The 14,744-nt window shown below is 37.0% G+C and overlaps 2 protein-coding genes across 3 annotated transcripts; one reads left to right on the top strand and one right to left on the bottom strand.

Annotated features, from left to right (window-relative positions):
* Window positions 1–911: 911 nt before the first annotated feature.
* On the bottom strand, window positions 912–3,046 carry LOC111469675 (pectate lyase-like). Of its 2 annotated transcripts, XM_023115044.1 has the most exons (3): window positions 2,631–3,046; window positions 1,117–2,242; window positions 912–1,027 (listed from the first exon to the last, which is right to left on the bottom strand). In XM_023115044.1, the coding sequence occupies exons 1-2, from the start codon at window positions 2,828–2,830 to the stop codon at window positions 1,123–1,125; spliced, it is 1,320 nt and encodes a 439-aa protein (XP_022970812.1). In that variant the 5' UTR covers window positions 2,831–3,046; the 3' UTR covers window positions 912–1,027; window positions 1,117–1,122. The 2 variants fall into 2 exon arrangements, with proteins under 2 accessions (XP_022970812.1, XP_022970802.1); XM_023115034.1 differs by having other exon boundaries at window positions 912–2,242.
* Window positions 3,047–6,190: 3,144 nt separating this feature from the next.
* Window positions 6,191–9,427, top strand: LOC111469793 (auxin efflux carrier component 8-like). Its single transcript, XM_023115224.1, has 5 exons — window positions 6,191–6,976; window positions 7,776–7,950; window positions 8,019–8,262; window positions 8,848–8,924; window positions 8,992–9,427. The coding sequence occupies exons 1-5, from the start codon at window positions 6,469–6,471 to the stop codon at window positions 9,056–9,058; spliced, it is 1,071 nt and encodes a 356-aa protein (XP_022970992.1). The 5' UTR covers window positions 6,191–6,468; the 3' UTR covers window positions 9,059–9,427.
* Window positions 9,428–14,744: the final 5,317 nt, after the last annotated feature.

The raw sequence follows: 14,744 nt of genomic DNA, 5'->3' as shown, positions 1-14,744 counted from the left end.
TATCTTTTTTAGAAAGACCTAAACATCTTTTAATATCTCTTTTAGGAAGAACTAAAGTAGCTCCAAATAGTATTGTTATTGTACCTATAAAAGCAATTAGATTTATGATGTAAGGTATTACTATAGTGACAAGAAAAATTCTTACTGCTACCATCGTAGCTAGCATGTATAAGAGCCGAAATCGGGATAGGACCCCATGAAAGAAATAGTAATGATTCATATCACTTAATAGTAAATGCCTCAAATAAATCCAATGAATAACTAATAATCTTATTATAAGTAACTATCCCCTTTTCTAAAGGAAGCATACAGTCTACGAATCAAATGAACTGTAATTACCATGATTATTAACAAAGACCTTAAAGATACATATTTCGAAGTCTCTATATTTCTAGAGAATTAATTGATCTCATTTATCAATTTTTTTTTTTTGATAGCTTTTAGTGCTTCAATATGGCTATGTTGAAACGATTGACCAATATGGCTATGTAGCTTTTTTGATGCCCTATGTTTCTATGATAAGAATTTTTTTTTTAGTTTTTCAATGATTTTAGTGTCGAGAGGAGCACAGTTGAGAGTTGATCACATGTCGGGCAAACCCGACATTGACGGCACAAGTTATTTCTCAAGTCAGGGCATGGGTGTCGAGTCATTGTGCAGGTCTCTAGTTTGAACGCATGGGTTCCGACTTTGTTTGGGTAGTGAAAGATTTTGGTGTTTAGGTTATGACCCTCTACAATAGTATGATATCATTCGCGTTTGCCGAAACAACAAACAACCATCTCGTTATTTCCAGATGAGATAGGGATGCATAAAAACCTTTATTTAGAATACCCGAGAATTGGGTACATAAAAGAATTACTTTATAAAGTAGCATTATAAAGGAAAAGAGAATTGTGTACATAAAAAGAAAGGAAAGTGAATACAATCACACATACATTTGGTAATAAAAACAATTAAAAAAACAAACATCTCCATGCCTTTCCAAAGCCTCACTCCGCCCTTGCTTTATTCTCAAACACCCCATCTGTCACCCATTCAATTTCCAAATCAAATGATAAAGCCAATCAGAATAAAATGAATTGAATTTAAATGACAAAATGTTTGATCCATCACCATGGCTTAGCATGCGCGCCCCTCATAGCAATTCAGCGACCCCGCAAAGCGCGTAAGCCTTCTAACATACGTCCCAGGCTTAGCCTTTATCATATCCAACCTGCTGTACGGCCTTCGCTTACTCGAACTCCCCGACTGAATAAAATAAGCTCCATTCATCAACAAGTCCCCTTCCGACCTCCACGTCCACGTCTTCCACACACTCTCTGGCGCATAGTTCCTGTTGGTTATCTGCCTAGCAGCCGGGTTTGGCGGCGCTATGAACCGATTCCCTTGGCTTATAATCGTTGGATGTTGGCTCCCACCAATTGCATACATCAACCAATGAGTATAGTCATTATTAACCACATGGAAGAACCCCCATCGGCACCTTGGCATTCGCTGCACCAACCCTTTCCCAAAATGGTTAAACGCCACGGTCACTTGCATGATGGAGTCCCCTTGATATGAATCACTTGCACCGAAAAGCATCACATCGTTATGATGCGTGAAATGGGAGTTTGACACTGTGATAGCCGTGGAGCCTTGGATTGCGTCTATAAGCCCATCTTGGCAGTTTGACATGGAGAGATGGTCGAGCCAAATGTTGGATGACCCAAAGATTGATATGCCATCGCCATCGCTGACGGTTCGCAGGCCCACATGGTTGTATGCGTCACGGATCATGCCACCATTGGCTTCCACGATGTGGTGGATGTGTAGGCCGTGGATGATTACATTGCGGGAGAATTGAATGCTTAGACCAGCACCATAGGCTATATGGACATTGGCACCACGTGCATCGATGGTCTTGTGACTTGATATCAATAGCTCCTTTGATAGCTTGATGATCATGCTACGTCCAAATATGATCCATAACGGTCGTTTTTGAATGCATGCGTGTCTTAGGGTTCCGGGTTTAGGGTCTACAAATTCAGTGTCTGATGGGTCGGTTACTTTGTAGTAACGGCCTCTTTTGCCACCTGTGGTTTTTCGGCCAAAACCAAGTACACAAGAGGCTAGCTTCTTGCGGTTTTTGGCCCATTTTCGATTGCATCTCCAACATCGATCGATTGGGTTTGTCGCCAAACATGGTCCCTTGTATTTGGCTAAGCCCCTTCTTGTGCTATTGCTTCCCTCAAAAGCTCTATATGGAAAAAGAACAAAAAAAAACATCATTTTGATAAACTCTTTTTTTACGATTTATAAAAAATAGAAAATGAGGGCAGGCGAACGAGAATCTCCTCCCCTCTTCCATTTTGTCCCAAAGAGTGATCGAGACCAATTCAATCATACGGCTCCTCGTTCAATTTATTGGAAGTCATTGGATCCGGATCTCCTCACCTCTTCCATTCCCCCGAAGAGTGACCGAGACCAATTCAATCATACGGGTCTCAATTTTTTTGAAACCAACCATTAAATTTTTGTCCTCGTTCGTTCGAGAATCTCCTTTCCTCTCCCATTCCGTCTCGAAGGATGATTCTATTTAAATAAATTAAATAAAGTAAGAGGGGAGTAAAATAGGATGAACATACAAATGAACTTGAAGGTTGAGATGGTTAGTGACATTCATGGGGTCAGGGTTGTAGGCCTCCTGAGCCACTTGTTGGGCTACAACAGCCTTGTTGAGCAAAAAGTCATCATATTCAGCGATGCCAGCTCGTAGAGTTGGCATTAGAACAGCCATTGAAAGCAGCAGAACCATCAAAACCTTAAACCGACAGCCAGCCATCATTGTTGCTTATTGTTGCTGTTATGTTTTTTTTTTTTTTTTTGTGTTTTTTGGAGGCTCTCTGGGAAAGCAAGCCTTGTTTGGGCTGGTCAAGGTCTCCTAACAACGCAACCCAGACAGGTTTAGACACCAAAACCAAACGCAAAGACCTTGCCAGACCAAAATGTGTACCAAAGCCTCAGTTTTTTCTCTCTTTATTTTTCTAAGCTCCAAACATTGCTTGCCCTTCCTAATCCCCTCATCGATGGGCTTTTATAGGCCACATTTCACTGATTCTTTTTCCTTTTTTGAATAACAACCATCTATTCTCATGCCTCATATGAGGGAACTTCTTCATTCTTAATTTGACTCCTATTTTTAACCACAATCTAATTTAAAACCTAGTTGGACAAAACAATAATCAACTGGAACCATTAGGGTAGCCCAGCTTGGTTGAAAATTTTTGTATTCGTTGAGTTGGTGACATAACTGACCCAAATGGATTGAAAACTTCGAATTAGGTTGGGTTGTTCATTTTTTTTTTAATTTTCTAAAGAAATCATGTTTATCTTCCTCTCATAAAACTCAAATGCAGTCAAGTTGGGTTGGGTTGGATTGGATTGAAACCCGTATTTTCAGGGAGTTGGATTAAAAAAAAGATTTTAATCAAACTAGAATTTTCTACGCACTTTTGGTATTAACTCATTAATTGTGACAACTTTTAATCAAGTCTTATAAAAGACGTTACTCTATGAGGGAAGTCACTCAATCGAGTCTTTAGTAAACTCGATACCCTTATATTAGTTAAACTGATATTATATTGTCGAAAGCAACATTAACATGTCAATACCATGTTTTAAACCTTTTAAAAATTAATAATGAAATTATATAAAAATTTAATTAATTCAAGTGAGTTAGTTAATGTACTGGTTTGGTTAGGTTTAGGTTGGATTGATTGAGTGATTCATCATTTTTCCTAAAATTAGATTAAAATTAATCAAACTAATTAATATATACATATATTTAATTTATTTTTATTCATAATTATCTTTTATTAATTATTCTCCGACAATCTTTAAAATAATTTTGGGGTGTGCGAGCTTCTTGGTGCACTCACGCTTGCACGTTTGGACCATATGTAGGGAAGTACCATTTATACAATTTATCCAAACTAGAGGCCACGTTTATGATAGTTCAAATGATAGGTCCCCGATCATTATTGCATGTGTTTGTATTCCCGACTCTAATAGTAAGGTCATATTTCTTGAAAATACTCAAGTCATGTGTTCTTCTATATTTTAGGTAAAAACAAGACACCTTTGTAGGTTGTCGACGATATTGCAATTAAATACCATGACACATAGACAAGATAGTTGCAATTAATTTCATAGATAGTCGGTTAGTTTTACATTTACTTATGTTTATTTTAATATTTCCTTTGTATTATTTTAAATCAGTTTTATAAAACATATAAGTCCATGACATTATTTTACGATACGAAGACATTTTAATTTAATATTTTCGCATAAGAAGTTACATCATGCATACGATAGCAACTTTAAGTTAATAAAAAACTATGGTCGTTACACTATAGATAATCTATTTTTATTCCAATGGAGTCACATAAGAAGCTAAGCATAGCACGTGAATACTGATGTATAAACATAACCAATAACGTGAAATTTGAAGTTTTTTTTTAAGTTCAATATCACGTGAGTAGAAGAATTTAAATCTCTTGACCTACGATCGAGGATATATACTTTAACCAATTAAATTATATGCTCGGTCGAAAAAAGCAACATCTTTAACCAAGTTTGAAAAGAACTGAAGCTTATTTTGAGTGGAAACAAGGTGCAGACAGCATAACCCTCCTAAGAACAGTGTTTCATAAACCAATGGAGAAAGTGAGTAGCAAAAGATATTGTATGTCACAACATTTGATAGCATAAAGAATATGAGATGATACCCATTGTTGATATCAGAATTAAATGGAGAATGGAATTTGAAGAACCATTGGGCCACTAGCTTGAAACAATTCTGTATCTCACACAACATGAATTAAATGAATGAGATGTGTTCTTGACTTTCCAATGAGTTGGCAATTTTTCTTGTAATTAATAACATAAAAAAAGGGATCAAATTCCAATTGTTGAGCTACTTTTGAGGCTCTATAAGGCCTTGGGCATCATTCTTCAAGGGCTTCCTACAAGTTTTCAAGTCTTTATTGTAAAGAACATTGCAAAACTCACCTAAATTTTGCATTGCACAAAAGGAAATTCCTTCCCATCCCAATTATTCTCAGCTTTTGACCATTTCTAGCAGTGATTCCTTCACACAACTGCGCCACTATGATTCCCATTACTTCACTTGCAATGCATTTCTTTATTCCTTTTCCCCACTGCTACAAGATAAACAGACCAGATACAGCCTTTATTATCCAATATTCTTCCATAACTAGGCGTGTTCGAAGAACTCGATGACTCGAAAAATTCGATCAATTCCACTCAATTTGTACGGCGTTGGTCGGGTTATGAATCTATTTGAGTTGGGTTGGAGTTCAAATAAATGAAAAGTTTTTAGATTGTGTTCGGGAGATTCCACATCGGTATTTGTTAGGGAGGAGAGAGAAGCATTCTTTATAAAGGTGTGGAAGCTTCTCCCTAGTAAACGTGTTTTAAAAACCTTGAGGAGAATCTCAAGGAGGACAATATCTACTAATGGTGAGCTTGGTCTGTTACAAATAGTATCAGAGTCAGACACCAACGATGTGCTAGCGAGGAGATTAAGCCTTGAAGGGGGTGGACACGAGGCGGTGTAACAGTAAAGATGTTGAGCCCTGAAGGGGGTGGATCAAAGGGTCCCACATTGATTGGAGAATGAAACGAGTGTTAGCAAGGACGCTGGGCACCAAAGGGGAGTGGATTGCGAGAACGAAGCATTTTTTATAAAGATGTGAAAACATCTCCCTAGCAGACATGTTTTAAAACCTTAGGTAAGCCAGAAAGGAAAAGCCTAAAGAGGATAATATCTGCTAGTGGTGGGCTTGGACGGTTACAGTGTTGGTTAATAAATTTCCTTAAAATTAGATTAGATTATCTCAACTCGATCCAATCCAACCCTCGAACACCTCTACACATGTTCTTTTGAAATGAAGTAAAGGAGTAAGGCAGGAAGAAGTTACAGAGCTATCATGTCAGCCTACTTAGATCTGCTTTATTTAAAGAACTTCTAAATCATGAAGCACATGAGCACAAGAATTGTACGAATCTACCTTTAGCTGACAGTGACAAAAATACCCCCACCTTCATAAGTATAGTCCCTCATATTACTGTCACAAGAGGGATTATAAATCTTATTAGATAAAGAAAAAAAAAATCTCATTTAGCATATCCACTCATTATGAGTTATACTAAACAATTGAGTTAGGGGTGTAGGTGGGTCGGATCAAGTTTCTCGAAAAACCGACCCAACCGAACATGGTTGGGTCGGGTTGGGTTCGGGTACTTACGCTCACCTATAAATAAGTGGGCTGAAGGAGAGTGGGCATTCTTGGATGAAGAGGCTTCCAATGAACAGTGGCTGAGAAGCAATGAAGAAAAGCAGAGAAAAGTGGTTTGTTTTGTTGAAGGAAAAACTTTGAAACCCCTCGGCTGCTGGTGACCATGATTTCGTTGTCTGATGTCTATCATGTTGTGGCAGCCACAGTCCCTCTGTATGTGGCCATGATATTAGCTTACATATCAGTAAGATGGTGGAAGTTCTTCACAGCAGAGCAATGTTGTGGAATAAACAAGTTTGTGGCGAAATTCTCAATCCCACTGCTATCATTTCAAATCATTTCAGACAACAATCTCTACAAAATGAACCTGCAATTGATATTGGCTGACTTTGTTCAGAAGATATTAGCTATTGCTCTGATGGGAGCAGTGACTAAGATCACCTCTCGGGGAGGCTTGAACTGGATAATCACAGGCCTTTCTCTGTCCACCATGCCTAATACTCTCATTCTTGGGCTGCCTGTATTGAAGGCCATGTATGGCAGTGAGGCAGATGTGCTTCTTGCCCAGATTGTTGTCTTGCAGAGCGTTGTTTGGTACAACATATTGTTGTTTCTGTTTGAGTTTACTACCACTAAAGCAGCTGCTTTAGCTCCAGCATCAGAAGCCATAGGTAAGGATTGGAATTTGGTTTTTGAATCATATTATCTCAACTTTTAAAAAAAATGTTTCGTTCTTTTCCTCGACCGAGGTGGGATCTCACAATCTACCACTTTTGGGGTCCAGCGTTCTTGCTGGCACTCGTTTCCCTCTCCAATTGATATGGGATCTCATAATCCACCTACTTGGGGCCTAGCGTTCTTGCTAGCACACTGCTCAGTGTTGACTTTGATACCAATTGTAACAGCCCAAGACTACCGCTAGCCGATTTTGTCCTCTTTCAGCTCCCTTTCGAGCTTCCTCTCAAGATTTTCCCCTCAAGGTTTTTAAAACACGTCTGTTAGGGAGAGGTTTCTACACTCTTATAAAGAATTATTCGTTCTCCTCCTTAACCGATGTGGAATCTCACAATCCAACCCCTTTGGATCCAGCGTCCTCGTTTGCACACGTTCCCCTCTTCAATCAATGTCGTTCTCCTTTCCAATCGATGTGGGATCTCACAATCCACCATCCTTCAGGGCCCAGCATCTTTGCTGGCACACCACTCGGTGTCTAACTGTAATACCATTTGTAACCGCCCAAGCTCACCACTACCAGACTATTGTTCTCTTTAGGCTTGTCCTTTTAGACTTCCTCTCAAGGTTTTTAAAACACATCGGCTAGGAAGAGGTTTCCACATCCATATAAAAAATGCTTCTTTCTCCTCCCAACTAAGGTAGGATCTCACAATCTACCCCTTTAGGACCAGCATTCTCGCTGGCACTCATTCCCCTCTCCAGTCGTTATGCGATCTCACATTGTTTATCTTTCAGAAATTGATATAACTGAAGAAGGATTAGCCAAAGAAGAAGGTGAGGAAGCAAGAGACAGCAATGGAAGAAGGCACAAAACCAGGTCCATTCTCTTCACAGTTGCTAGGAAGCTCATCTACAACCCCAACACTCATGCAACAATATTAGGACTCATTTGGGCAAGCATAAGATTCAGGTAAACGAGACGCAATACCTCTGCTCTCACTTCACACATGTTTGGGGATGAAACTAACATACTCTCAGGTGGGGAGTAAAACTACCGGAAGTAATAGACCGATCCATAACAATTCTATCAACTGGAGGACTTGGTATGGCCATGTTCAGCTTAGGCCTTTTCATGGGTTCACGGACAAGCATCATAGCATGCAGTATAAAGATGACACTGGTAGCCATGGGAATGAAATTCTTAATGGGACCTGCACTTATGGCGGCATCCTCACTTCCTCTAGGCCTCAAGGGCAGATTGCTCCGAGTGGCAATCGTGCAGGTTTGTTTTAATTTGCATCACCAGTTGTGAGATCCCATATCGGTTGTGGAGGAGAACAAAACACCCTTGATAAGGGTGTGGAAACCTCTCCTTAGCGGACGCATTATAAAAATCTTGAGGGAAGGTCTAAAAGGAAAAACCCAAAGAGGACAATATCTATTAGTGGTGGGTCTAGGCCGTTACAAATGGTATTAGAGCCAGACACTGGGCGATGTTCCATGTGCCAGTAAGGAGACTGTTCCTCAAAGGGAGTAGACATGAGACGGTGTGCTAGTAAGGATGCTGGTCTTCGAAGGTGGTAGATATGGTGGGGGTCCCACATCGATTGGAAAAAGAAGCGAGTGTCAGCAAGGACGCTGGGCCCTGAAGGGGAGTGGATTGTGAGATCCCACATTGGTTGAAGAGGAGAACGAAAACAGTGGTGGAAACCTCTCCCTAGCAGACGCACTTTAAAAACCTTAAAGGAAATCCCGAAAGGGAAAGCCTAAAAAGAACAATATCTGCTAGCAATAGATCTGAGCCATTACACCAGTCCTCCAAAACGAGAATGGACAGTTTTGTTTGATTCTGTGTTCTTTGGTACAGGCCGCACTTCCTCAAGGCATTGTTCCATTTGTGTTTGCGAAAGAGTATAATATACACCCAGATGTCTTAAGCACAGGGTAACTCTTCTAACTTTCATCTCTTGGGCTCAACTAGTACTGAAATGGGGCTTTGTTTTGGTGTCAGGGTACTTCTAGGCTTGCTCGTTGCATTGCCAGTAGCATTGGCTTATTACTCCTTGCTATCATTGTAAGTCATCAATGCTGCCACGACACGACACGATACGTGGCATCGGAACACAAGAAGTTATTACATCGGCGCTAAGCACCAGGACAGACCATGTGCAGATGCAGAAAAGAAGTTTTTGAGTTATACATTTTTGTAGCCATTTTTTCCATTATGGTATACTAATGATTTAAGGACGCTGGTAAATGTGTGTGCTAAGTGTCATTGTACTTCGAGCATGACCGTGACACTATGGATACTAACGAACGAGTATTATGTGCAATAAACAAAATAGAGGGCAAGTTGCCATACTTTTGATCAATACCCGAGCGAACGAACCTCCGCTATACATGTCTGAGCATTTTTTTTACTCTGAAGACTATAAATTGTTGAAATATCAGCCGGGCTTTGAAGATTCTCTCAAAAAAAAAAAAACAATCTGAAAATGCATGAAAGTTCAACATTTCTTGGTGCTATTAACTATCAGTAAACGTCTGCTCGAGTCCACCGTTAGTATATATTGTCCACTCTGGTCCGTTACGTATTGCCGCAAGTCTCATAATTTTAAAACGTGTCTGCTAGGAAGAGATTTCCATTCTCTTATTTAGTTATTTTTATAGGTTTTTGAGCTTTGAAGTTTATCGACAAGATTAGATATAAACAGTTGTAGTGGGAGTAGAGCCTTTTTTTTCGTAGTAGTAAGAGACAAGATCATCATTTGTTAACAATATGGATGTAACGACCCTAAATTTCTACATATCTAGAGTCGCCACTAACGCCTCATGCTCATCTATAATGCGGAAATATAACTCTTACATGAACATCATTTATAACGTAAATTTCGAAAAACGTTTAAAACAACTTCTTCTCTAGAAAACACGTCTTACGTGTTTAAATACAAAATACTAAAATTTAGAGAAAATAAAAACAAATACAAAATAATTTAAAACAATGGAATGCAAAACAACATATTCTAACTTAAAACTAAGAATTTAAATATGAGTCTACCCTATGCACGTGCCACAGTCTCTGCTCGCGATGTTGCCATCCTTCGTACAAGTGCGCCTTGCCTTTACCTGAAAAATGATGTGGCACACGGCCTGAGTATTTCAAAGAATACTCAGTAAGTGGCCCCACTATAGGGGCCATGCAAATGCAAACACATGAAATCATGATTTAGGGACCTATCTCTAATCATCTTAAGGGTGGCCTCCAGTTTCGGACAAATTGAATGTGTAGTACTTCCATACACACGACTCACACGTGCGAGTGTGAATCCCCAGAGCGCTCGCACACCCCCTGGACCCTCTGGTCAAGCTAATCTATAGCTACGTCCGGAGGTTAGCAGAACCCCATAGTGTCATGCGCCTCATGAACACCCTCATCTGTGTGCATTCGCACCTATGCGCATTCGCGCTCATCATACGGTGCGCGTTCGCACTCATCATCTCTAGGGGAAGTAACCCTATGTTGGCTTATTGGCCCTTGATCTCACATTAATTAATTTCAATGAATTAATTATTGATGTTTTGATGATAACAAACCTACTTTTAATTATTAACTATTTTCAGTTTTTTGAACTGTCCACAGTATAAGGTCGGGAATAACGATTACAACAACTTTTCAATTACTCAAATCAGAGCTAAAACGAAGAAATTAGAGTCGAGACAACATACCCGACGTGATGATGTGGCAACAAAATCAAAATGATGGACAAATCAAAATATATCAAAGTATGACATTTATAATATTGGAAGAGTAACACATGGTGGAGTTTTTCTTATTATTACATTTCTAAATAAAATTATTTTTACAAATATAAATTTGAATATAACCGTTACTCACATCGAATTTTATTATTACTATATTATATTATTATATTATTATATTTTAAAATTTTGGTAGTTACTCACATCATTTTTATTATTATTATATTATTATATTTATAATAAATTTTGAATTACATTTTACCGTTACTCACATAACTTTTTATTATTATTATATTATATTACTATTATATTAAAAGTTTGAAATAAATGAATTTAGAAAATTTTCTTACTTAATTACTTTTAATCTCCACCTTCCATTATTCCTAACACAATCCAATGGTCAATATTCAATCCTACATTTTGCCACTTTTCTCCTCTATATAAACTCATCTTCCCCACATTTTTAAAACATACAACTTACATACATTCTTCAATCCTCATTTGTTCAAAGTCTCCATTGTTTATTGCTCTCTCCAAGCTTACAAGTTTATTTCTTTTCATCTTATTCTTGAGAGGGATTATTATTATATTGTGAGGAAATAGTTGTCAGTATCCCAAATTGTAAATCTACTCTTTGAGAGAGTTGTGGTGTGTTATTATCAAACTCAAATACTTGTATCGGTTTGATCCTGCGTCGTTGAAAGGATTGAGTTTGCTCTTGAACTCGTAAAAAGAGCGGTGTACCGGTTTGGCTCTGATCCGTGGAAAGAGTCGGAAAAGTTCTTTATTCAAATTCCCAAGAGGCGCTTGGGGAGTGGAGTAGGTCGAGTTTGACCGAACCACTATAAAACTACGGTGTCATTTTCTCTAACTCTTTCCTATTCAATTTCAAGATTATTATTATGTTTATTGCATGTTCTACTTGATTATTGTTTTGACTTGAATTATTTTGTTTTAGTAATTATCATCTTCTACTTATTTGTAAAAAGTTTTATCATTAGAAAAATTAATCAAGTTTAAACACTTTTATCGTTAAAACCCTATTCACCCCCCCTCTAGGGTTGCCATACCGATCCAACAATTGGTATCAGAGCCGGTTGCTCCTGTAGATTTTTTATCTAAACTTTATTGTTCGAGCTTATGGCAAACCTACATGTTAAAAATGGTTTTAGTGAAGGACAATCAACTTCTAGGCCACCTTATTTTGATGGAACAAATTATACATGTTGGAAAGCTAGGATGAAAATTTATTTGCAATCCGTTGATTATCAATTGTGGTTAAATGTTAGTAATGGTCCTTACATTCCAATAAAAATTGTTAATAATATTGAGGTGCCTAAATTAGAAAATGAATTTGATGAGCATGATATGAAAAAATGTTCTTTGAATGCTAGTGCTATCAATTGTCTGTATTGTGCCTTAAGTAATGATGAATTTAATAGAGTATGTATGTGTTCTTCGGCATATGAAATTTGGAAAACTCTTGAAGTAACTCATGAGGGAACCAATCAAGTTAAAGAAACAAAAATTAGCATGTTAGTTCATAATTATGAACTATTTAAAATGGAGGAAAATGAACCTATTGGTGATATGTTTACTAGATTTACTAATATTTTAAATGCTTTGAAAAATCTTGGAAAAGTATATTCTACCTCCGAAAATGTAAGAAAAATTCTTAGGTCTCTGCCTAAAAGTTGGGAGGCAAAAGTGACGGCGATTCAAGAAGCAAAGGATCTCACAAAGCTTCCTTTGGATGAACTCATTGGTTCTCTCATGACACATGAGATTACCATGAACGGGCACATGGAAGAAGAATCCAAAAAGAAGAAAAGTATAGCCCTAAAATCCATCAAAGTTGACTCTGAAGATGAGGACGTCCTTGATGAAGATGATGTCGCCTACTTCACACGTAAGTATAAAAATTTTATTAAAAGGAAGAAACAATTAAAAAAACATTTCACAAATCAAAAAGAGTCAAAAGGTGAAAAGAGCAAAAACGATGAGGTAATATGTTATGAATGTAAAAAGCCGGGTCATATAAGAACGGATTGTCCTCTCCTCAAATCATCTAAGAAATCCAAGAAGAAAGCAATGAAGGCTACTTGGGATGATAGTGATGAAAGTGCAAGTGGAAGTGATGAAGAAGTTGCAAATTTTTGCTTCATGGCTCATAGTGACAAAGAGGATGAACAAGAAGATGAACAAGAAGATGAGGTAACTCTTGAATCTCTTTCTTATCATGAATTATTTAAACTTGTTGATGAGATGACAATTGATTTAGAAAAACTTAGTTCAAAGTATGTTGTGCTTAAAAAGAAATATAAGACTTCAATTATTGAAAATAAGTCTTTGCTAAATGAAATTTCTTGCTTGAAGGAGAAGGATCATAATATTGTTAAAATTGATGTACCTTGTGAAAAGCATGTATTTGATTGTGATGAGAAAAATGCATTAATTGATAAAGTCAAGACTCTTGAGCATGATTGTGGTGAAAAAGATAAATTAATTAAATTGCTCAAAGAGAATGAATCAAATAATTTGCAAGAACTTGGTAGGGCTAAGGAATCTATTAAAATGTTAACAATAGGTGCTCAAAAATTAGATAAAATACTTGAAGGAGGTAAGTCATATGGTGATAAAAGAGGATTAGGCTATATTGATGAATGTTCTACACCTTCAAGTTCTAAAACAATCTTTGTTAAAGCATCCCCTATCTTGCCTAAATCTAACACATGTAAATTTGTATCTAAGTATGATAAATCTAGATTTGTGCCTATATGTCATTATTGTGGTGTTGAAGGTCATATTAGACCTAAGTGTTTTAAATTGAAAAATTCTCAAAATATTCATTTAGGAAGAAAAGTTTCTCAAAATACAAAGTTTAACAATGTTTTAGAAAATAATTTTTCGAATAAAAATAGAATACACAAATTTAGTCCAAGAAATAAATTCTTGCATAATGTCGTTTGTTTCTCGTGTGGTAAGTTTGGACATAAAGATTATTCTTGTTACTTATCTAAATACAATGTCTTTAATATGAATGCAAATATGAAATGGATTCCTAAATTTGTGAATACTAACTTTCTAGGACCCAAACAAGTATGGGTACCAAAAGGTCAATTTTGAATATCTTTGTTTTTAGGTTTGTTTGAAAGCCTCCAAGAAAAATAAGTGGTACTTGGATAGTGGTTGCTCAAGACACATGACGGGTAATCCATCCAAGTTTGTCAATCTTTCCAAGAAGGATGGTGGCTTAGTAACCTTTGGTGATAACAAGAAGGGTAAAATAATTGGTAAGGGTACTATAGGTAATGACTCTTGTACTCTCATTAAAAATGTATTGTTAGTTGATGGTTTAAAGCATGACTTACTTAGCACTAGTCAATTATGTGATAAAGGTTTTAGAGTTGTATTTGATAAGAATAATTGCATAATTGAAAATGCTAGTGATAGAAAAGTTTTGTTTGTAGGAAATAGAGACGATAATGTGTATACTATTGATTTGAATGATTGTCCTACAAATGATAAATGTCTTTCGGTTTTGATTGATAACTCTTGGCTATGGCATAGAAGACTAGGACATGCTAGTATGTACTTGATTTCAAATATTTCAAAAAATTCATTAGTGAGAGGTCTCCCTCAACTTAAATTTGAAAAAGATAAAATTTGTGACGCTTGTCAAATGGGTAAGCAAACTAAGTCTTCTTTCAAATCTAAAAATATGATTTCTACTACTAGACCTCTTCAACTACTCCATATAGACTTATTTGGCCCTTCTAAAATAGCTAGTTATGGAGGAAATTATTATGCTTTTGTGATAGTGGATGATTTTTCAAGATTTACTTGGGTTTTGATGATAAAACATAAGAATGATGTTTTGAAAAGATTTGCTAGTTTTGTAAAAAGAGTTCAAAATGAAAAAGGGTTTTTAATTACTAAAATTAGGAGTGACCATGGGGGAGAATTTAACAGTGTTGCCTTTGAAAAATTTTGTGAAGATAATGG

Source organism: Cucurbita maxima, unplaced genomic scaffold (genome assembly GCF_002738345.1).
Source record: "Cucurbita maxima cultivar Rimu unplaced genomic scaffold, Cmax_1.0 Cma_Scf00002, whole genome shotgun sequence".
In the NCBI taxonomy this organism is placed as follows: Eukaryota; Viridiplantae; Streptophyta; class Magnoliopsida; order Cucurbitales; family Cucurbitaceae; genus Cucurbita; species Cucurbita maxima.
Note: the sequence above shows the minus strand (reverse complement) of the source record. Positions and strands in the feature narration are given on the sequence as shown.